The sequence below is a fragment of the Haliotis rubra genome, unplaced genomic scaffold (genome assembly GCF_003918875.1).
Source record: "Haliotis rubra isolate DU_JTF1 unplaced genomic scaffold, ASM391887v1 Scf587, whole genome shotgun sequence".
Classification (NCBI taxonomy): Eukaryota; Metazoa; Mollusca; class Gastropoda; order Lepetellida; family Haliotidae; genus Haliotis; species Haliotis rubra.
The window spans coordinates 312,130-336,241 of NW_025767287.1; the positions used below are offsets into that span (position 1 = coordinate 312,130).

Genomic DNA, 24,112 nt, shown 5'->3' on the forward strand with positions numbered 1-24,112 from the left:
AGAAAATAATAAACAAACGCACGCACAAAACCCAATGCCATAAAAAGGCTACACAGCGTGCAAGTTGAATGTTGGATCTAACAACAGTTTGTTTAATGTGGGAGAAATTCAGAAACATAGATATGGTCTTGAAAACACAATAAGCATACCCGGAGCATGTTTGGGTCCATAATTACAGGATCCTGGCACGTTATACCTAGCGGAAGCCTCTGAAAATAGGATATTTTGATAGCAATATATAACTCCGTATATACTGAATTAGCCCCAGTGAGTTCGGAGACTCAGAACTAGACTGGCTTCATTTTGGACTATTGCATTACAGAAGAGGCTGCGCCGAAAGTTTGGAGAATGAGACAGACTACTGGCATGTCTAAGGTCCCAGCGATACAGAGCGAATGTGGTACTTACAAGGAGAGAAACGCATTTAAAAACCTTAATCCTAGTAATATTAGGAATCGGAAACTAAATATATAGATCTGGGAAAACATTTGAAACACACTCTGCTGATCACAGCTGTTGGAACAATGCAGTTGACTACAGCCGACTTGGTAATGTTCATCTGGGTGAGGTCTGTCAATATGTTAGAGCCGACGTTGTATTGTCGACGTGCGTCAGCTGATGAAGACAGTGTTTGACGTGAGCCAATTCCATGATACGATAACTATTGTCAGTTCTTTCACTCTCTGCTTGAAGGACAACGTAGTCATGCGACATATGGAAATCGGGAAAGGAACTACAGTTGGTCTTTTAGTATCCATCTAGACGAGGTCACTCACTACTGTCAATATGTATAGTCGATTCAAGGTTTTCCCCACAAAATATAATTCTAAAGCTTCTTTCAACGTATATACCAACTTCTGTGCGTGTACGGAATAGCTGATAGTGATTAATGCAGCTTGAGAATTGGCTCTCTGAGGTACGACTTATGCAGAGACCAGAAAAGATGTCGGCGACATACATTCTGTTGTCAGTAATAGCATTTGGAATGATCTGCAATAGATATCATGAGACTGACTATGCATTTATTCATTAACCATTCTGGCAGGTTCACAAATATGTTAATTGGGTCAAAATTGATCTTCAGCAACCCATGTTGTAAGAGCGAACTAATGTGATCGGGTGGTCGTTCTCACTTACTTGTTTGATGCATGCCATCGTATCCCACTTGTGAAGATCGATGCTCATAGTGTCATGACCATGCTATGTGTAACTCTTTTGTGTATATCATTACATATTACTAAAACCGAGGTATGCATATTTTTATGAACGTTACAGTAGAAGCAAGATGTTTATATGAATATTGTCTAGGAATTTCTTTTTGAGTTGTCCACAAAACTAGGCACTTAATGTTTTGTATTTAAAGCAGTACGTTTCTTCTTGTCGTAATAGATCTTCATCAAATATTCCTCTGTTCCTCTGTGATAAGGTTGCAAATAAGTTAAGACTAAATCGTTTCCGTGGACCTTCTTCAACATATCTGTGCATGTAAACGCCAATGTACAGGAAGGAGTAGCTGCAAGAGGTTGAACCTGTTGTGTGCTTCGGCATGTGGATGTGGACATGAAACATGTTCCCGTGATCTTGACAATGTTGACATTGACTAACATGTCAACTGGGAATACACTATGACTATTAAGAACAATAAATACGAATTGATATGAAGGTAATGTTGCTTGTGTTATGATGACATGACTGTGTGTATATTTGGTGGTAAGATACCATAACGCCTTTCTGATCAGTGTGTCATATCTTTTACAATGTATCAATGATTGCCGGTGTAAAATAAATAAATAAAACCAAAGTCGTAATATTTCACATTGTAAACAGAAAAAAATGGAACACCATAATGTCAATTGTAAACCTTCCATTAGGATGTCATATTATTATCCCTCAGCTTTAAGGGTTTCACGGCATGTCAGTGCAATACTGACACTTATCAAAACATATCTCCTTCTGACATCAGCTGAATTGTTGTTTCTGCTAGAATGTCAATAAACGCAAATTTGTATGATAGTTCAACAGTATCTTCGACATATTTAGTATTGTTGATACTTTGTAAAGCATGGAGCTGAAATTATCTTATGTTTTGCTGATCTAAATACAAAGTACCAACCTTTATTTCCTTGTAATGGTTTTTCATGAATACAATGCCAACCAAAGGTATATATGATCTTCAAATGATATAGCTGAATCAGAAACACATAATTTGGGAAAAATTACCTTTAATTTGTAAAGTTCAACTCACATTTTCTCATCAAATGCCCTTTCCACAATTTTAAATCATGGTCTGATCATTAAAAAACTATTTTTGTTATGAAAATCGGTCAAACCAAACCAGAGTTATTAAATTAAACCATCCCGTTATCGGTTAAAATATTGCCATAACTGACATGACATGTTGCACCTTAAAAGGGCCCCTTCACGGAAGTCACGCACGGTAGCTGATGACAACCGGCTTTAAATCAAAGCCAAATCATTCCTGATTGTGAAAGATCATATTCCATTCGGTAGCCAGAACTGCACCACATTTTCACCATTTGGGGGATCTGGCTTCTAGACCAATATAGTGTACAGGAAGCAGTGTGTGTTGTATTTGGGTGTTTAGTGTGTTGTATATTGTATAGAGTCTTGTGTATTGTATTTAGAGGTATAGGTTTGTGTACAGGAGTGAGTGAGTTTGTTTCACTTCGCACTCAGCAATATACTGTACAGGAAACAGTATGTGTTGTATTGGGGAGTTTAGTGTGTTGTATATTGTATAGAGTCTTGTATATTGTATTGAGAGGTATAGGTTAGTGTACAGGAAACAGTATGTATTGTATTGGGGAGTTTAGTGTGTTGTATATTGTATAGAGTCTTGTGTATTGTATTTAAAGGTATAGGTTTGTGCACAGGAAAACAGATTTTGTTGTATTGGGGTGGGGGTGGGGGTGGGGGTGGGGTGGGTTTAGTGTGTTGTATATTGTATAGAGTCTTGTGTATTCTATTGAGAGGTATAGGTTAGTGTACAGGAAGCAGTGTGTATTGTATTGGGGAGTTTAGTGTGTAGTATATTGTATAGAGTCTTGTGTATTGTATTTAGAGGTATAGGTTAGTGTACAGGAAACAGTATGTGTTGTATTGAGGAGTTTAGCGTGTTGTATATTGTATAGAGTCTTGTGTATTGTATTGAGAGGTATAGGTTAGTGTACAGGAAACAGTATGTGTTGTATTGAGGAGTTTAGCGTGTTGTATATTGTATAGAGTCTTGTATATTGTATTGAGAGGTATAGGTTAGTGTACAGGAAAACAGTGTGTGTTGTATTGGGGAGTTTAGTGTGTTGTATATTGTATAGAGTATTGTGTATTCTATTGAGAGGTATAGGTTAGTGTACAGGAAAACAGTGTGTGTTGTATTGGGGAGTTTAGTGTTTTGTATATTGCAGATAATCTTGTATATTGTATTGAGAAGTTTAGGTTAGTGTACAGGAAAACTGTGTTGTATAAGGGAGTTTAATGTGTTGTACATGTATATTGTAAAGAATCTTGTGTATTGTATTGAGAAGTTTAGGTTGGTGTACGGGAAAACAGTGTGTGTTGTATAGGGGAGTTTAGTGTGTTGTGTAGGACTGGTTAGAGTGTTGTACAATATAGATTAAAAAGTACTGTCGGAAATAGAAAAAAAGAAGGTTTGTCCCATTTATATCTACAATTTAGTTAGTTAATATGCGAAAGTGTGAAATATCTGTTGAACTACGTTCGGCCTAACTACAGTCTCAGTGGGAGGGAGATAGGAAATGTAAAAGAAGGATTTTACTGAGGAGAGATTAGTGCAGAAGGGAGCAATAAGTCCGAAGCGACGTATTTGGAGCAGACCATGGTTTTATGCAAATAAGTGTGCAATGATATTGTATAACAAATGACACTTTTTGAATGTCCATTTTGAAATTAGACTTAACTTCATTATAAACGATAGCTGACGTAAAAAATAACAACTTTAATACTGAAACTATTAAGGATATAGATACCATTGTGTCTCACTATCACTTTAAATAGAAACAGGTAGGAGGGGTCGTCTCAAAAGCAAAACCAAGACGGGTGTTGCTGACGGTAGTTGGGGTCGGGCTTGAGGATAGAGATATTAGCTATAGTTTTGGCATGAAATGCATGTGGACCCGTTTGTTGTAAATATCTCTTCATCCAATCGATCTCAAACTGTGCAAGTGGATGTTTTGTCAGACAGCCTAATCACATTGTAAATCACCGATTTTATGCATTTGTATTAAAAAATCTGTCTGTGTAACTGTCAACAAAATAAACAGCAGAACGCAGACTGCTTGCAGAGGGAGGGAGCAAATGACCTGTAATAGCGGCAGTGTTGGGTCATAAAGGTAAATGCACGTGCTGTTCATGATAGTTACCTGTGCACTGCACAGTGATAGACCGTTTGGATCATTCACAGTGACTACTTCTAGCTGTCATCATGAAAGCTTATTCAGATGATGCTAAACGTTTAATTAGAAATGTGTTGAAGTTTTTGAAAATAGAGAGCAAACGTACAAACCGATTTATAAGGTGTCGGATTACATGAAACGTATAACTTTTGCTCTTGGCATAAAAAAGAACTTTTAAAAATTGTGCAAAATAAACCAACATCCAATAAACAAAACCTTGTACAAAAAGGTAGGCATCCAAAGTTAGATTCTTTGGACATTAGGGTCATCAGAGAGGTCATTCGCCGGCTCTTTGCTAGAAATGAACACCTGTCCACAAGAAAGTTAAAACACATCCTTACAGAGGATCACAACATTAATGTTTCTAGGTATATGCTAAGCAAACTACTGCTCAAATTTGGATACAAGTACAAGAAGGTAGCAAACCAGAAACTTGTAATGTGTGAGAGATCTGATATTGTGAACCCGTGAAGATCCGGGGTAGAATAGGTCTTCAGCAACCCATGTGCTTGCCATAAAAAGGCGACTATCTTGTCGTAAGAGGCGACTAACGGGATCGGGTGGTCAGTTTTGCTGACTTGGTTGACACATGTCATCGGTTCCCAATTGCGCAGATCGATGCTCATGCTGTTGATCACTGGATTGTCTGGTCCAGACTCGATTATTTACAGACCGCCGCCATATAGCTGGAATATTGCTGAGTGCGGCGTAAAACTCAACTCACTCACTCACTCTGATATTGTGAAAATAAGGTGTAAGTATCTGAGAGAAATTAAGCAGGCAAGAGAGGATGGGTTCGAACATATATATCTGGATGAGACCTGGGCCAATGCAAACCATACTGCTGCCAGACAGTGGCTACCCACTGATCCCGGTGAACGTTTAATCGTTCTTGATGCTGGTTCCCACCGTGGATTCCTACCTGGGTGTGATCTGGTATTTCGGTCAAAGAACACAGATGGTAGGGACTATCATACAGAAATGAACTCAACGGTTTACACACAGTATGTTGAGGAACAATTGTTGCCAGCTCTGCCTTACAAAAGTCATGTGGTCATGGACAATGCTCCCTATCACAGTGTTCGAGATCCAAACGATAGGTGCCCAACTTCCAATACAAAGAAGTCAAATATGCAGCAATGGGTAACAAATAACAATATACAATTTTCAATTAAGGCCACTAAACCACAGTTGTACTCTTTGATTAAACCTAACAAACCTCCACCCACATATAACATTGACAACATGCTACGCCAACACGGCCATAAGGTCTTGAGATTACCACCGTATCACTGTGATCTCAACCCAATCGAACTTATCTGGGGAGACCTTAAAAGTACAGTGGCCCGGAAAAATCAATCATTCAAGTTGAATAATGTCAAGCACATTGTCAACACTGCTATATGTGACATTGTCATTGCACGCTGGCATGCATGTGTTGAACATGTCAAGAAGGTGGAGAAAGAGTACTGGCTCAAAGATGGCTTGAAGGAGCAAACAGTTAATCCAGCTGTCATTCGTCTGGACACTGATGACTCCTCTGTGGAAGAATGGAGTGAACTTGATGAAGTTTAATTCTGTTATTATATTTACAGATAATAATAGTATCCAGCCAGATATGCTCAAAGAAATATAACTTCTCCAACGACTTATAGTGTAACATGAAACACTCATTTCACATAAAATTATCATGAAAATATAGATATTAACTATTTATATGCTTAAAGCTATTAGAAATGCATTGCATAATTTGGAATGTGAACGACATCAAAACATAACACTTTTGTCTTCATTCTATCTTTTCTTCAATGAGTGTGCATGATTGTGTGTGCTTGTGTCCGAGAGAACGGGGCTTTAACAGTTGTTGAGTTCAAACCATAGGTGGTCTGATTAATGATTTAGTTTAAATATACTTTCTGTGTTCTTTAAATGCATTTCCACTTAGGCACTGCACAAACAAAATATGACATTAACATTACAAATTTAAAGATTTTAACCTACAGAATAATTCTCACTAATGGGTTTTGTGGTTAATGTTGAACAACTCAGAGAAACAAACTCCGTATGATGTTAACAGTTGGCACCCACCTTACCCTATTCACGACCTGTGACACCTCTTCATACCTGTCACGTGCATAGCTGACCTACATTGACGAACCTTTATTACCCAACACTGCCGCTGTTACAGGTCATTGGCTCCCTCCCTCTGCAAGCAGTCTGCGTTCTGTTGTTTATTTTGTTGACAGTTACATAGACAGATTCTTTAATACAAATGCATAAAATCGGTGATTTACAATGTGATTAGGCTGTCTGACAAAACATCCACTTGCACAGTTTGAGATCGATTGGGTCTTTGGATGAAGAGATATTTACAAAAAACCGGGTCCACATGCGTTTCATGCCAAACTATAAGATTAGATAATCAATAGAGACATATTCAATACACATGGAAAAGCATAAAATTTATTTGAGATGATCCCTTGTGTCTGTGGGCAGCACGTGCATTTCATGCCCAGTGAGTCGACGGTCCGTCGTCATGCCTGGCTGAGCGACCTAATTGCCATCTATAGTCTGATCTATTGTTTTCAGCAGCTATTCCTATTTTTTCTAAGTTTTGCCCGAGTTTACGAGTAAACATGCTTTTCTGGATATCCTATTACGCATCCTACTGAACGCCCGATATGGGTTATTTCGACATATGCTATTTGCAATTGTGTAAATTTTAGGGATACAGAGTAACAGCCTAAAACAGTTTTTTCTTCTCTTTCCGACAGTACTTTTAGTGTGTTGTACATGTTAATTTCTGTATTTTGTGTATGTTGGGCAACGAGTGAGTTTTATTGGGGAATCTTATTTGTTATATATAGGGGAGTGCATATGGGAGGTCGAGTGTATTGTATTGGGTAGTGTAGTGTATTGTACAGGGAGTTCGAGTGTATCGTATTGGGGAGTGTAGTGTAGTGTATAGGTAGGTCAAGTGTATTGTATTGGGTAGTGTAGTGTATTGTACAGGGAGGTGAAGTGTATTGTACCGGGGAGTGTAGTGTATTGTACAGGGAGTTCGAGTGTATTGTATAGGGAGGTGAAGTGTATTGTATTGGGGAGAGTAGTGTATTGTACAGGGAGGTGAAGTGTATTGTACTGGGGAGTGTAGTGTATTGTACAGGGAGTTTGAGCGTATTGTATTGGGGAGTGTAGTGTATTGTACAGGGAGTTCGAGTGTATTGTATTGGGGTGAGTAGCGTATTGTACAGGGAGGTGAAGTGTATCGTACTGGGGAGTGTAGTGTATTGTACAGGGAGGTCAAGTGTATTGGGAGCGTAGTGTATTGTATAGGGAGGTGTAGTGTACTGACTACCCACCGACTTTCCTGATGCCTTCTCAAATGCTTTGACCATGTCCAGTACGGAGTAGCCATGTCCAGTGCCCAGGTTGTAGGTCTTCAATGGAAGACAAATAGAGGTCATTAACATCACTTTCAAGCATACAACGTTCTGGATAACAACGTCTTATCTACAACACAGTGACGTTTAGGTGTAGATTCTTACAGCGTTGTCAAGCTAAACGTGAGTACAACCAAGCATTAAGAAGTATATATACATAGCGTGTTTTGACAAACCTGGCATTAACATTAAGGACAGCATGTAATTCAATAGCAAATGGGTTGGGGGTGTTGCCTTTAGGAGGGTGGGTTACGACCATTAACCTTAATTGGGAGTGATGGGGAGCCAGTGAAGATGGTGTCGATGCCTGCTTGGTGCTTGGGTAGTGTGTGGATTTTGATGGTCCTCTTGACTAACTTGTTGGGATTCTGGTTGAGGTTGGCGAAGACGTGCTGCAGATGATTAAGCTCATCTTCTAGGTTCATGTTCCTGGAGCTGCTGCTCTTGGCACGTTTGGTCAGAGTTGAGATGATACCAGATTTAGTTTTAGGGGGATGGTTTGGAGGTAAAATGAATGTACTGGTTAGAATGGGGGGATTTTCTGTATGCGGTAGTTTGATCTTTTGCCGGAGTCTCGGGATACAAGGGCATCTAGGAAGGGCAGTTTCAGCAACACATGTTATGTCTGATAGACAAGTATGCCATGTTTCAACAATGCCACCGACCCCGTGGGTATACCTGATGCTCTAGCTGCGACATGGACGTGGGAATCTGTGGTTCAATCAATCAGTGACTGGGAAGATGTTGAGTGACTGACATGAAGGCTAAGATGTTCCAGCTATGATAAGTAACTCACCTTGATAGCACAGCCCTCTTCGACCTTTTCAATCGCTGCCACATGACCTTGGGCAAGGTCAACTACGTGAATGTAATCCCGAACACCTAAAACCAACAACTACATGTGTTATTTGTTTGACTTGATCCTGGCATGCAGTCAGGGGAGACAATCTAGGTAATATGCTCAACACAAGCCTTCCTGTATTACAACCAGGCAGGGTTACTCATACTGACAGTGTAGTAATTTGCTATAAACAGATATGGTTTGGAAATTATGCTTAGCATGGATTCAAACATAGTCAGGAAGCCAATTACATAATAAATAAAATTGGCAGCCAAAAGCATTTAAAAGTGCTTTGTCATCGTTGTGTGTAATTTGTACCATTTCTTTGATTCAGAAAATTCATTATACAAGTATAATCTCTCAATACTGGCACAGTGTCAAGGTGAGTTTCTGCAAACACTGCAACAATGTTTACAAATGTTTGAAAGGCAAAAGAGTGAATTAAGTCAAGGGAAGAATAATATATAGAAACATATCTTCGTTTCACCGAATTTATATTAAAAATATGAAGAAGCATGTTTTGTGAAGTAATTAACCAAGTAAATCATATTTTGATGCTCTATCCATTATGGGCAAGAGAAGCTCATCCACTCAAATTATACTAAACATCCACAACTGATATATACTGTTTCTCAACTTCTAAGTTCATTAGAAGCCCTGAAAGTATTATCATGCGTTTACTTACAAGAAATGTACAGATCCTGATGCTGATAACTACAGACCCCACACTTCACTTACCTGTCCCATCGGGAGTGTCGTAGTCGCTGCCGTACACCTTCAGTTCAGTCCTTCGCCCTACTGCCACCTGGGCTATAAAGGGCATCAGGTTCCTCGGTGTGCCCAGAGGGTCTTCCCCGATCTTCCCCGACTTGTGGGCACCGATCGGGTTGAAGTATCTCAGGATAACAATATTCCACTGCTGCACACACAAACAGCAACGTAAAATCAGTCATATTTATCAAACAAGCAGAGGGGTGAAGAAGATCTGACTTGTATATATTTCAAGCGCAGAGAACAAATCAAACACTGCACCACAAGTACCTCCACTAGCATTCAGGAAAATGGGGAAAGGCTGATATAGATCTTCAGTCCTATTGATGCAATAGGCTCTGCACCACACGTACCTTCACTAGCATGCAGGGAAATGGGGAAAGGCTGATATAGATCTTCAGTCCCATGATGCAATAGGCTCTGCACCACCATCCGGAATAATTGGAATAAGGTATTGATTATTTTTTATATACAGTTGATATTTGCGTATCAGCAACAAATAGACATGACTCAGTTTACGTGATAAGTATTGTGGTTACATGATAGGTAACTGACACCAAGCTAATTTACACCTGTATATTATTCATAAATACAACACAACTACTGTTAAACTGCACCAACCTTTTCTGCATTTGAGAGATCTCTTAAAATTTCTTCGATGAAATACTTTGTTTTGCCATAAGGATTGGTACATCCCCCGATTGGGTGTTTCTCGTCCAGAGGCAGATACTGTGGTGTTCCATACACTGTTGCAGAGCTGGAGAACACTAGGTTGTTGACCCCATTCTCCTTCATCACCTGTCAGGAAGATAAACATGGCAGTCACTTCACAGGTGTTCAACAAACCTTCCAAGGGAGCTTTCTATTTCCCTACTCATGATGAAAATTCATATCAATATATGTATACATATATATATATATAATATTTTGGAAGTTTGCCCTATAATTGTGAAAACTGATCCAGCCTAACTACCAATGAGCATGCACCTAGACACGTTATCAGGGCATACTTGGATTCAAACTCATGATCGCAGGTTTAGGCCTAAGAGAAGCGTCTGAGACATCATGCCGTCTATGTCTCAGCAAGCATTAGTGAGTGAGTTAAAGCGTGACGAGCGAACGCTTTAACGTCTAGGCTACTCCGCCGCCCCACCAAGCATGGCAATAGGTCAGCAGTGAAACAATATGTGCCGCTGCAGGATACCAGGCAGGTAGCCTTGCTTTTCTACATGTTGCTGTGAAGTAGTATCAAACCAGAATGTGAAAGAGACAAGAAGTTCCAATGCTTTCTAAATGGTTTTGAGAGGTATGTTTAAACAGTATAAACCAGTACTACCAAAAGGGCTTTATTTGCTGATAAGACATTTTTTTTGCAATGTAAACAGGATGCTTATTGCCTGTGTATATTACTTGAAGATATCATGTAGACCTGGCAATAAGGCCTAAAAATAAATTGTTGTGGTTCCGCTTACCCAACCGACCCTTGAATTCAGGTTGCCGACCCTAGTTTTTTTACTAGGTATGAATAAAATAAGCTTTCAGCACCAACGGATATCCATCATTCTGATAGAGAAAGTCGACATGATGGCAGCAAACTTGATTAAATGAACAATTACACATTGATAAACGTGTTATTATTTCGTACTTTACTTCTAAAAAATAAATGTAAACATTTTAAAGAGGTGTAATCGGAACCACAACCTTTTCTTATTTGGCCTAATGCTTGTGGAACACACCAGGATAGATACAGGGCATCAACGGTAAATCCATTTGCTAGCCCCGGCATGAGTGAGTGAGTTTCTGATTCTTGGTTAATGTCCTTGTGCAATCTTTGCCTTATATTGAAGCATGTCAGCTTGAGTTGGATGACGATACAGGTCTCACAGGTTTACCACTTGGGGAAACTAATTAGAATCTTTATGGTATTGGCACACCTAAAACATAACATGGGAAAACTGCTATTCAAACCCCTGATCATAGATTTCATTGCATTAGCCTGGTTGAACAAGTACATTAGCAAAACACATTTCTGACCTCTAAAAGGTTGACAGTTCCGCCAATATTTGCCTTGTAGTACAAGAGAGGGCGGCCACATGACTCTCCAACAGCCTTGAGACTTGCGAAGTGGATCACTGCAATGAACTTGTGCTGCAAGCAGACATATGTACATTAAGACAGGAAATTACGAAGAAACATAGTCATCAATAACAGAAATACACAATTACGACATACTTGCTTATCACTAGAGTTTCCATACGGAAAGACTTCTACATATTGTTTATAACAATATCACGATTCAGCAAGGGGCACCAACTGTCTTCTTGTATTTGTGTAGTTTCATGGCTATTAACGTTCTTGTGAAATAAAAATCCCCATTGTGGCTGGTTACTTGGGATGCTTATTGTAGGGATTCATGGCAATATGACTTGCCTCAGTAACTGATATCATGCAATGGACCAGTTTAAAAGTTCAACATAAATAGAACTTACTGATAGAATCTATTCTGAAAATATTGCATTCCTTGTTATACTCCAAACCACACTTTTTGCGTATGAATGAGGAAAGGAATAAAATAGTATATGATTCCTGCTTGTCTTAAGACGATCCATATGTTATGAATAAGTCGCAACCGTAACTGTATCGTATCACTCATGCTCTGAATTATGTAAGAAACCCCGGGGTATGGGCTCTTAGTCATTAGTTATTGGGCAGTGAGTGAGTGAGTATGGTTTTACGCCGCTCTAAGCAATATTCCAGCAATATCACGGCGGGGACACCAGATATGGGCTTGAATATTCAACGGTCTATCAAATTTGTTTAAACATATTTTGTTCATGGGAAAAGGATTGGGTACAAGTTATACAACTTAGAACACCCTCTCCTTCGTATTCACATGAATATGTGTTTACATTCTTTATACAAGATGGACAGAAAATAACAGCAAGATGGGAAGCAGTGGAATAATAAAAAGAATCTTTTTGATTGACAAATATATGTGGGAACAATTATAAATATGTTTTGATTTATGCAAACAGTCAGATCTGCATTACCATGTAATATTAGCTCATCATGTATGTTCATATTGGTAACACTGCATAAATTGTACATCATGCCAGTTCAGACTGTATAATTTACACTCAAATAGATAATTATAAGAATTTCACAAACAATTCCACAAGAACAACTTGGATTATCTTTTAAACCAACACGGAATAAATCATTATTCTATCAAATTGCACTGGAAGCTGAGTCTTTGCGAGCCTTCAGTGTCACCTGATCCTTGAAAATACGAGACTGTGGGGACATGAAGAAAGTCCTCTGGTTGTCCAAGTAGGTCGTTGTATTCTGATGAAATCCATATAAATTGAAATGAACCGATAACTTGTTCTTTTGCTTGGAAAACTACAGAATTATGTTAGGTCCGAAGCAGGAACTCTTAACTACTTCAATCGGTTGAGGAAGATTCCATGCCCCGGATTTCACCATTTCTAGCTGTGTCATTTTCGTTCATCTGCAGATGATCTCTGACCAATCAGGTACAGTCTTCTAAAAATGACGACGAACCTCCTTTGACGATGACTGGACATTCCACTGTGACGATTAAGCTGCAGCTTCCAGGATAAACGGTTCGTCCATACGCCCGGGATTGATGACACGTGATATGCAAATCATATCTGCGCATGGGTACTGCATTCTGCCAAATAGGTAGTCAAAACGACATCCATTCATGTTGAACGGCGACGATGATCCCTGTCGTGACTGGTGACCTGTGGCCTGCTTGTCATCCGAGTACCAACTTTCCGAACAATACCTCAGTCTCATTCTGGTGTGTCAGGATTCTGGCGATGGTTTAGATGATTGCGTGAGTGTGATTTTACGCCGTTTCTGTAGTATTTTAACATCAATTCTGATGATGCCGAAAGGAGCTTTATTCGCTGTCTTCCGGTCGAATGATTTCTACCGCATATTTTTTATTTCGGTTGCAGTATTTCCGATGAAGACATAGTCAGAGGAAAACTCTTAAGGGAGGATCTTCTCTTAACGTTGAGATGTAATTTTCTGAGAATCTTTGCAAACGAAGGTGTCTTCTAGAATGTATTAATTTCCCAATAAGTTCAACCCGACATTGATGGCTGTACCTGAAAGGTTGAGGGTAAAATTCGCAGGCTGATCGGAGGCGAAAAATCGTTTGCTTGGAAACCTGACTGGGATTACGCGAAAAAAAGACAATTTGCTATAAAAAAAACCCCGTCTTCTGAACTTCTCTGCATAGATTATCAGTATATGGAGTTAATAGTCGGAACTGGCTTGATCAGCCTCCGATCTTCGGCTGCAGATAGCTGTGTGAATGTTGATTGCCGTACTACTACCTGAGGTTGTAATAAGGTTAAAGTCTGTGCGAAAGACGAATCTTGCACATCTGAAGTGTAGTCTTCTGAAAATCCCGCGAACGTGTCTCATATGTCCTCTTCTACTGCTGAAGAGGTCGTGAAAACGAAGTGATAGTCGCAGATGGCTGCATGAAGATCTGGGGCTGTGTGCCAGCTTGCACCTGCATGAATATCCGAGGCTGCTCTTGGCCTGAAGCTGCCTGAAGGACTAGGCTGCGTGCAGGCAGTGGTGTCTTGTGCAATGAAAAAAATGGTAGTCTTCTTGGACGCCTGTGTGCGTGTCTCGAAGTTGTCTTCTAAGAAAGGTTCGTAAACCCTATGATGACATGGCCACGGGGTCTCAAAGGATGACCACTAGTCTTATTCAACTTCGCTTATTGCGCACATGCCTGAAGCTGCAAGTAGATCTGGGGCTGCGTGCCAGCTTGCCAGCTTGCATCTGCGTGATGATAAGAGGTTGTGCTTGGCCTGAAGCTGCCTGCAAAGACGAAAGTGTGGTAGTCTTCTGAGATGCTTAAGTGCAGGTCTCAATAGCGACTAAAAACGCTGTGGTGACCGTTGTTGAAGGCCTTATGAAATGTGACATCTAGTCTTCAATTGTGCTTGCTGCATTTATTTGATGCTGCAGAATGACCTTCTGGAAGTAATATCTAGATAACTTTTTATCTTCAACCTCATAAGCGATGGACTTCGTATTGCTCAAGACCCAGTAGTCTTCTTCAATCTCTTGCGTCTTGCAGAAATCCTCCATGCTGTGAAACAGAAACGTCTTTGCGTAGAAAGGAGGTGTAGGCATCACATGAGGATGCTTCAAGATTCTTCGCAATCTGGGAGGTCTCGATGTCTTCACCTTTGATATAGTACGTATGTGCAGGAGATGAATCGCGTGAAGGTTTGAAAATTGGTAAACCATCCGCAATCCATTCCAGTAGTTCATGTTCTTCATGAATGGAAAGAATATTTTCATCATGTGAACAATCTCCGTTGAATGGCGATTCAATATTCTGTTAATCTTGAATGGTACTAAATCCAATGCTGTGGAGCCACGTCGAGACGATTCGTGAAACACTGACGAAGCTGTTAAAGACTACGTAAGTGGTTTCTCTATCCCTTGCTATTGATGTTGTTGAATATCAGATAGTACTTGTCTAATGGGGGCGATCGGGTAGTCTAGTGGTTAAAGCGTTTGCTCGTCACACCGAAGACCCGGGTTCAATTCCCCACTTGGGTACAATGTGTGAAGCCCATTTCTGGTGTCCCCGCCGTGATATGGCTGGAATACTGCTAAAAGCGGCGTAAAACCATACTCAGTGTCAGTCAGTGTCTAATGACATATGCTTTTAAATTTGGATGATTAGCAGACTGCATACCTCCATGGCAACAGCTGTTCCACTAAGAAGTAGAAAGTTGAGTTAGTTAGAGTTACACGTATCCATAGAAACAGGACTTCTCACAAATCCTTAAAATCAGGGGACAAGTGAGAGTGGATTCCTGTCAAGTTGAATGAAGATTGAATGTAATGTGACCTCAACTCACCTTGCCGAACACCTCTTCCACTGCCTTCTTGTCCAGCAGGTCAACATTGTATGTCTGGATCTTCTTCCCGACAATCTCCTCCACGCGGCGGATACTCTCTGTAACATTGCAACACTAGTTTATATATACGCTCTGTAACTATGTTATATCAGCTTACATACTCTCTGTAACATTATAACACTAGTTTATATATACGCTCTGTAACTATGTTATATCCCTCTTACATACTCTCTGTGACATTATAACACTAGTTTATATATACGCTCTGTAACTATGTTATATCAGCTTACATACTCTCTGTAACATTATAACACTAGTTTATATATACGCTCTGTAACTATGTTATATCAGCTTACATACTCTCTGTAACATTATAACACTAGTTTATATATACGCTCTGTAACTATGTTATATCCCTCTTACATACTGTCTGTAACATTGCAACACTAGTTTATATATACGCTCTGTAACTATGTTATATCAGCTTACATACTCTCTGTAACATTATAACACTAGTTTATATATACGCTCTGTAACTATGTTATATCCCTCTTACATACTCTCTGTAACATTATAACACTAGTTTATATATACGCTCTGTAACTATGTTATATCAGCTTACATACTCTCTGTAACATTATAAAACTAGTTTATATATACGCTCTGTAACTATGTTATATCAGCTTACATACTCTCTAACATTATAACACTAGTTTATATATACGCTCTGTAACTATGTTATATCAGCTTACATACTCTCTGTTACATTGCAACACTAGTTCATAAATCTCTGTAACATTGCAGCACTAGTAGATATACTCTCTGTAACATTATAACACTAGTTTATATACTCTAATGTAACATTGTAACGCTAGTTATATACTCTCTGTAACATTGTAACACTAGTTCATACAATAGCTCAAATACTCTCTTTAAAATTGGTAAATCAGCTTAACTACTCTCCTGTCACATTGTCACACTAGTTCATATACTCTCTGTAACATTGTTGTATCAGTTTATATACTCTGTAACAATGCTAAATTAGCTTAAATATTCTCTTTAGAATTGTAACACTCGTTAATATTCCTCTGTAACACTAATTTATGTTCCCTCTGTAACGAAGTTAAATTATGTCTTTCAGTGGCATTTAGAAGTTGTACATCGATGTCCAAGATATTTTTATGGATTAAACTTCTTTTAATTTCTCTCACGACGTTTCGAGACCATTCCAGGTCCCTTCATCAGGTGAACTGGCAGTTAGGACTATGACGTCGTCACTATGACGTTATAACTGAGTTATACCTGAGTGTATACCTGCCAAGTGCGTGGGACCTCTTGATTAACTTTTGGTGAACTTTAGATAAAAGAAAAACGAGTCTACTATTCTTTTTTGGAAAGTCTGCTATTAAGTAGCTTTTGTGTAATTAGCAGTTGTTGTGTATTGACAATTCAACTTTCTACTCTATTATTAAGCATGAATTTTCATCATTATGTAATTAACTCTTCAAACTCACTTATACAGTACTCTCCCTAGTGTACTGTGATGTCACTTGCATTGTGACGTCATAGTCCTAACTGCCAGTTCACCTGATGAAGGGACCTGCATGGCCCGCGTTTCACAAAAGCCTCCTAAATTTAGGAGGTCGTAGCCTATACGACCTTGTTTACGACCCTCTTCCGACCTCCTTTACGACCGTTTCACAAAGACGTCATATCCATGTCGTACGACGCGGTCCTAAATCCATGTCGTACACTGTTTAAGAGGTACTTTGTTGCATAGCGAGACCGAACGGGCACCTGCTTATCTTGTTTTTCCCAAAGTATTTCAAAATAGAAATACAGTTTGAATAACAATGCAAATGTTATGTTTTTAATTCAATGTACAGGTTATCTTATCGTAAAATAATATCATTAATGAATTATTTTGGATTCTCTCACTACATTCCATTGAAAATTACAAAATAAAATGTATAAATCATTTCCATTAATGTTATCAGTTTTACTTACAAGGTTTGAATTAAATCGCTGTCCATTAACTTGTTCATATGAGACTGCAATATTAGTCCAAATATATTGAATATTGCACACTATAGGACCTAAAGTCAATGTTGCAGAACATGCCTAGGCTTGATCTACTAACACTTGTGTAAAGGTTTAAAATATGGTGTGATACTCTAACTGTGTCAATTTCTTTTGTAACTTTTATTCAAACAATCAAAAACTTTCAAAGAATAAAAACGTATACCCTATATCCACGTATGATATGATATTGAACAAGCCTAAATGTAGGTACTGAAATTGATTTCATGAAAAAAATATCTGAATGATACGCAAAATATACATCATAGTACTGAAAGTGTAATCAGAAGGCTAGGACGATTGTGTTTACTCTTTTTCATCCGACCTTCACCTCAAAGATATTGCCTAATATGTAGTACTACAACAATGTTGACGTGTGACATCACAACCGATGACCGATTTCTTACAAAATGGCGGCTTCGCTGACAAGGATACACAGGATTTTGCGAGGACTCTTCCCTTGCTTCAGGGATCGTTTGTACATAAATATGAAATGTAAGTAATCAGAGTGACTCTGGCTATCTGTGTATTGTTATATGTTTTCTTTGTAAACAAGAGAAGAAGCCAGAAATGCTGATAATTACCGTTGTCGTTCTGCGTGATTTTGCGTCTGTTATGGCGTCACTCTGCACGGAAACTTTGACAATTTCTCATGAAGTATCAAATCATTTTGCATTGTATCTATTTTTAATTTCCTCTTTCTTGCTATGATACTCTTTCCATACATATTCTAAAGGTACTGAGCCATTGCAAGCAATGAATATGTATGGAAAGAGTAAATATTCTCAGTATCATTGTAACACTAGTTCATATACTCTCTGTAAAAGTGTTTATATACTCTGTATATGTGACATTGCAACCCTAGTTCATATACTCTCTGTAAAATTGTTATATCAGTTTATATACTCTGAATATATGACATTGCAACCCTAGTTCATATACTCTCTGTAAAATTGTTATATCAGTTTATATACTCTGTATATGTGACATTGCAACGGTAGTTCATATACTCTCTGTAAAATTGTTATATCAGTTTATATACTCTGTATATGTGACATTGTAACCCTAGTTCATATACTTTCTGTAAAATTGTTATATCAGTTTATATAATCTGTATATGTGACATTGCAACACTAGTTCATATACTCTCTGTAAAATTGTTATATCAGTTTATATACTCTGTATATATGACATTGCAACGCTAGTTTCTAATATCTATGTAACATAGTTAAATCAGCTGACATACTTTCTGCGGCATTGCAACACTAGTTTGTATACCCTCTGTAACGAAGTTAAATTAGCTTAAATATTCTCTGTATCGTTGTAAACACTAGTTCATATACTCTCTGTAACAGTGTGACATAACACTCGGTAACATTGTAATACTAGTTCATGTACTTTCTGTATCATTGTTATATCAGCTTAAATACCCTATGTAACATTGTAACACTAGTTCATATACTCTCTGTAACATTGTAACACTGGACCATATACACTCTGTTACAACAGGTTACATGCTCTCCGTAACATTGTAACATTTGGTTCTACATTATGTAACATGGTTAAATATGATTACACACTCTGTAACACTGTAACAGAAGGTTATGTATTGTCTGTAACATTTTGTGACACTAGTTTTAATACTCGCTTTGCCATAGCAACATAAACTTAAACAAGCCCTATAACATTGTGACACAAGCATTTTGTCTCTGTGTATCATATGCATCAGAACGTGTTTTAATCTGTGCAGCATATAGCGTAAAAACCCCAAAGTGTAAAGAAGAACTTTGCATACTCGTACATCCTGTACACTTTTTATGACAAGTTGCTTTGTGATTACAAAGAAGATTAAAGCTTTTGTTTAAACAATTGACCATGTTGGATTTTTAAAACGTAACTCAAGCTTGGTTTACGCCAGTGGCGTATTTAACATGGATAAAAATTCAATTTCAAATGGACCCATGAAGATCCGGGGTAAAATAGGTCTTCAGCAACCCATGCTTGCCACAAAAGGCGACTATGCTTGTCGTAAGAGGCGACTAAGAGGATCGGGTGGTCAGGCTCGCTGACTTGGTTGACACATGTCATCGGTTCCCAATTGCGCAGATCGATGCTTATGTTGTTGATCACTGGAATGTCAGGTCCAGACTCGATTATTTACAGATCGCCGCCATGTAGCTGGAATATTGCTGAGTGCGGCGTAAAACTAAACTCACTCACTCACTCAATTTCAAATGAATTGCTTCTGGATCGGTGAATGGACTGACGGACGGACAGTTCAAGACAGTCACTACCTACAGAGTAATCTGGTACTTACCCATGCACGCATTGACCAGGTTGTCAAGGACAACGACGGAGTATCCTGCCGCAATCAGTTCGATGATAGAATGGCTGCCCACATAGCCTGCTCCACCAGTGACTAGGATACACTTCTCAGACATCTTGGTCTGCTGGAAATAATACAACACTGTTGGTACTCGCTGCAACATTGCCACAGTAACTTAAATACACTTAATATCATTGTAACACAAGCTTTTGTGTCTCTATGTATCACATGCATCAGAACGAGCCTTAATCTGTGAAACATGAAGCGTAAAACAAAAACCTTTTATGACAAGTTGTTCTAAGATTAAAGCAGTTATTTATACAATTGACTTCTTCTTTGTTCCTTTTATCAAATATTTCTGCCGATGTTTGAAGATGTTTGCACGACCTTGTGGATAGTGCATCTATCCGGAAAGCGGAAAGTAGGTGGTTCGATTTCGAGTCACATCATACTTCAAAACGCTACAATAAAGTACTTGTTATTTTCCTGCGGGTCCTGGAATGACTCGATTAAGGAAATGAAACGCATTTGCACCATTTGCACCATTTGCACCAAGGTGAGGTGAGGTGAAATTGGGTTTGACGTCGTACTTGAGAATATTTCGCCCATATGACGACGTGCATGCGTGTGTACGTGTACGTGCGTCTGCTTGTACTAGCCCAGACTTAAGCTGGTTTTATAGTGCTAGCCAACTGCGATACCATGCCGCAGTGAAGCATGAATACCCCACTTAGACACATTATACTGACTCCGAGCCGACCAATCCTTGTTGTACCCATTAATGCCGAGCGCCAGGCGGGGGACCAGCAAGTACCATATTTTAACGTCATTTGGTATGACGCGGTCGGGGATCGAACCCCGACCTTCCACTCTCGAGCGGACGCTCTAACCACTACACCACGGAGGCGGTCTTGCACCCCCTGCTCAATATACAATTTTCTATAATTTTAGGTTTTGATTTTATTGATGAGTACCACAAAATTGTTCTGGGCCTGATTTTGTTTTATATCAGTTCATAAAATTCGATTTAGTCACTGTTCGTGTAGTCATGAGAGTCATTGCTCCAAGTCAGATCCTCATCATATTCTGTTTTCCAACTGAGGTCTGTGTTCTTTGAACAACCAAATATGAACTTGTACTGGGTGTAAGTTGGTATAATTTATACCTTATGATATCTTCGTGAGTGGAGAATTTGTTTTTACCTAAATCACTGGTGTAACAATTCGTCACCACTCGCCCCGTAAGTTCCAAGAAGACTCGTCCCCGAATCGATGAATGTTATGTGCGAAAATATGACGAAACAATCAGAAAGCGCGTAGGGATTGAGATGCTTTGATGAAAATATACTGATGACTGAATTCGGTTATAGCATTATGTGATTTTTTTTAAAATCGTGAAAAACATATATCGTCATTTTGACATTTTAAAGAACATAGCTAACAGAATTGTGTTGCATGATTTGAAGTTTTCAATAAGGATAGAGTCATGAAAGGTGAGATTATTGCTCTCTCGTGGTTCAACTCCCACATCCATGCCAGAAAGCAATCTATCTATGTATCGGAACAGTGTTCAGAGAAGTGAGGAGTCCCCCAAAGTTCAGTGCTGGGCCCTGCGCTACTCCTTCTCTACGTCAGCCAACTCTCCAACATTACCAACACGTTTGAAACATCTCACATCTCCTATACTGACAATGTTGAACTGATGAATAGATTCAAGACTGATTTTGTATCCACTACTTTACTACAAATTAAAAACTGCCCCTCTGAAATTATATCATGGATGACCCGAAGAAAATTTAAATTAAATGATAACAAAACTGAGGTTCTGCTGACTTCAAAACAACAACACATCAACAAGGTTTAGATACAGCATATGAAGATTGCTTCAGCTAGTATCTGCCCTTCAAGACAGGTTAAAGACCTTGGGTGCTACCGCAGTCTGACCTTTCCATGAATGCACAAATTGATACTCTGAGCGAGACCTGTCATTATCACATTCGTGTGATAGACACAATCAGGACAGGCATCACCAAAGAAGTGCACATATGAGATGTCTTGTGATTTCCCTCCTGGATTACTGTAACAACCTTCTCGCTGGATTCCGTGTAGACTCTAAAATTATCTGTACAGTAGAAATGTCTCAACATTCTTGCTCCAGGCTATCTCTCATATCTCCTTACAGAGCATACACCGACCAGAACTCTCCGTTCTCTGGATCAACATCTGATTTCAGTTCCACCTCTCGTCTCTCGTCCTGTGGTCAGAGTTTCCAGCATTCCAAACTCTCCCACCCTCTTGATTCTTTTAAGAACAATCTAGCTGGCCCGTGAATGAATTGTACATTCCATCCACATAGTTTTATTGCGCCATGAGCATACACCAGTGGTGAACACTGGCATCTATAGAAATAGCAATTATTATTATGTTTTACAAATTAAAATTAGTATGCAGCACAGAGGGTTCGGCTGATCCTGACACAGTCAGGCTGGTAAGGTTCATCATCAGCTCAGAACTATTGCCCCCTCTACACGCAGTCCAGACAGCGAATGGGAATTCTCCCTGGAAACGCTGCCTAGTCGAACCCACCAAGAACTTTCCAGAGAATAGGTAGACTCCCCAACACTGTAGCCTTCTGTATTACCCAGAGTATCAGAAGGGCTGTGCTCCCGGCGGAGAACCTGGGCACTCCCCTGGTCTGTGCAAAGAGATCAGGAGATACCAAACCAACAGCACCAACAACAATGGGGAGACACACTTCAAAGGCGAGGTCCGCATATTTAGCATGCTCTTCCTGAATCTTGCCAATCACGTTGCTGTCGAAAGGGGATAAAATTCAATGATATAAATGAATTCATTGGCTTTATCAAAAAGGACAAGATCAGGTTTGTTGGCTGGAATTCTTCTGAAGTTGTATATCGGCCTATTCCACAGAAGTTTGAAAGCAGCATTTTCCATGACGCCCTGGACATATTCAGGGTCGTTTCATGGATGGACCTCAGAGTCAAAACCACAGGCATGGCGGAGACGGTAGTAAAAGCAACGAGCCATGTTATCATGTCATTTAAGATATGCTGTTTGTGCCAAGGAAGGGCATCCATTTATAAGATGTTCGACAATCTCTGTAAATTCATTGCAAAATCGACATTTCATATTGATATTTTGTTCCAGAATAACATTTTGGCGATTGCGAGTGGGAAGTAACTGGTCCTGGGCAGCAAAAAGAAAGCCCCCAGTTTCTAGCTGTGGAATGCATCATCAGAGGATCATCCGATAAATAAATATGTGCAAAAGTACACAAAAGAATTCTATCATGAAGAGCCTCCAAATTCATCAAACCCCGACCTCCAGAATTGATTGGCATATATAAACGGTTAAGAGAGGAACAAGGGTGGTGGGCTCTGTTATCAGACATGATCCTTCTGGTCAGGCGGTCAAGACTCTAGATGTCTTGTTTTATCCCATCAACTACTCCAAAGGAATAGGTGAGGACTGGCACAGCAAAAGTATTGGTGGCTTTGACCTTGTTTCGAGCATTTAGCTCTGAACTCCAGATTTTCTTTTAGCGAGATTTATACTCGACTCAAAGTTTGTCTAGAATCTGTGCGTTCTCTAGCTTGTCTCGAACTTGCATTGCAAGATAGGTGTAGGCCTGATCTTCCACAAGATGCTCAAAACTCCTCCCCCTTGTAACTTGACCGATCCACCGGTAACTACCTTGCCACGTTTCAAATGAAGAGTATTACATTTGTCGAGTCCATACATCATGCCAATATCATAAGAAAAGGACTGTTCTTTCAAATTGGCGTATCCTTTGGCAATGAGCTCGATGTCATCCATGTAAAGGAGATGATTAAGCGGTGTTGGGGATCTGTGGTGAGGAGGTCCGGGATGGTAACCCTCTTCCCTATTGAGCAGAAAGCTCAACGGATTGAAAGACAAGCAAAACAACAAAGGAATAAAGGAGACCCCTGGAATATTCCCCTTCTGATTGGAATAGATTCCGAAGACTGCACCTGCCCTTGTGAGTACATCTCAAGTTGAGTCGACCAGCAACTTGAGTAAATCAAGAAGTCGCTCAGTGAGGTTAACACAATGAAGTATCTTTAGCCTCTTCCAAAAAAATCATTTTCTGTACAAGAAGTTGATCCTTGCACCCCCAACATCCCTTTCTCGCTCCCTTCTGCTCTCTATACATTATGGAAGAGCAGTAAGATGACTCGAGACTTGTCAAACACATTGTGAATATTTTATATTGTGTATTTATACATGTGATAGGGGAAGGTGTATTGCGCG

At 39.3% G+C, this 24,112-nt stretch overlaps 1 protein-coding gene across 1 annotated transcript in view; it reads right to left on the bottom strand.

The window, feature by feature from the left end:
• LOC124254937 (UDP-glucose 4-epimerase-like) overlaps nt 1-19,937 on the bottom strand; it is a 30,028-nt gene extending 10,091 nt beyond the window's left edge. The window contains exons 1-7 of the mRNA XM_046688779.1: nt 19,812-19,937; nt 15,416-15,513; nt 11,523-11,636; nt 10,110-10,286; nt 9,456-9,636; nt 8,673-8,758; nt 7,796-7,873 (exon numbers count right to left, since the gene is read on the bottom strand). Of these exons, the coding sequence (XP_046544735.1) occupies nt 7,796-7,873; nt 8,673-8,758; nt 9,456-9,636; nt 10,110-10,286; nt 11,523-11,636; nt 15,416-15,513; nt 19,812-19,935 (858 nt within the window). The 5' untranslated portion in view covers nt 19,936-19,937. The remainder of the gene's footprint in view (nt 1-7,795; nt 7,874-8,672; nt 8,759-9,455; nt 9,637-10,109; nt 10,287-11,522; nt 11,637-15,415; nt 15,514-19,811) is intronic.
• Nucleotides 19,938-24,112: the final 4,175 nt, after the last annotated feature.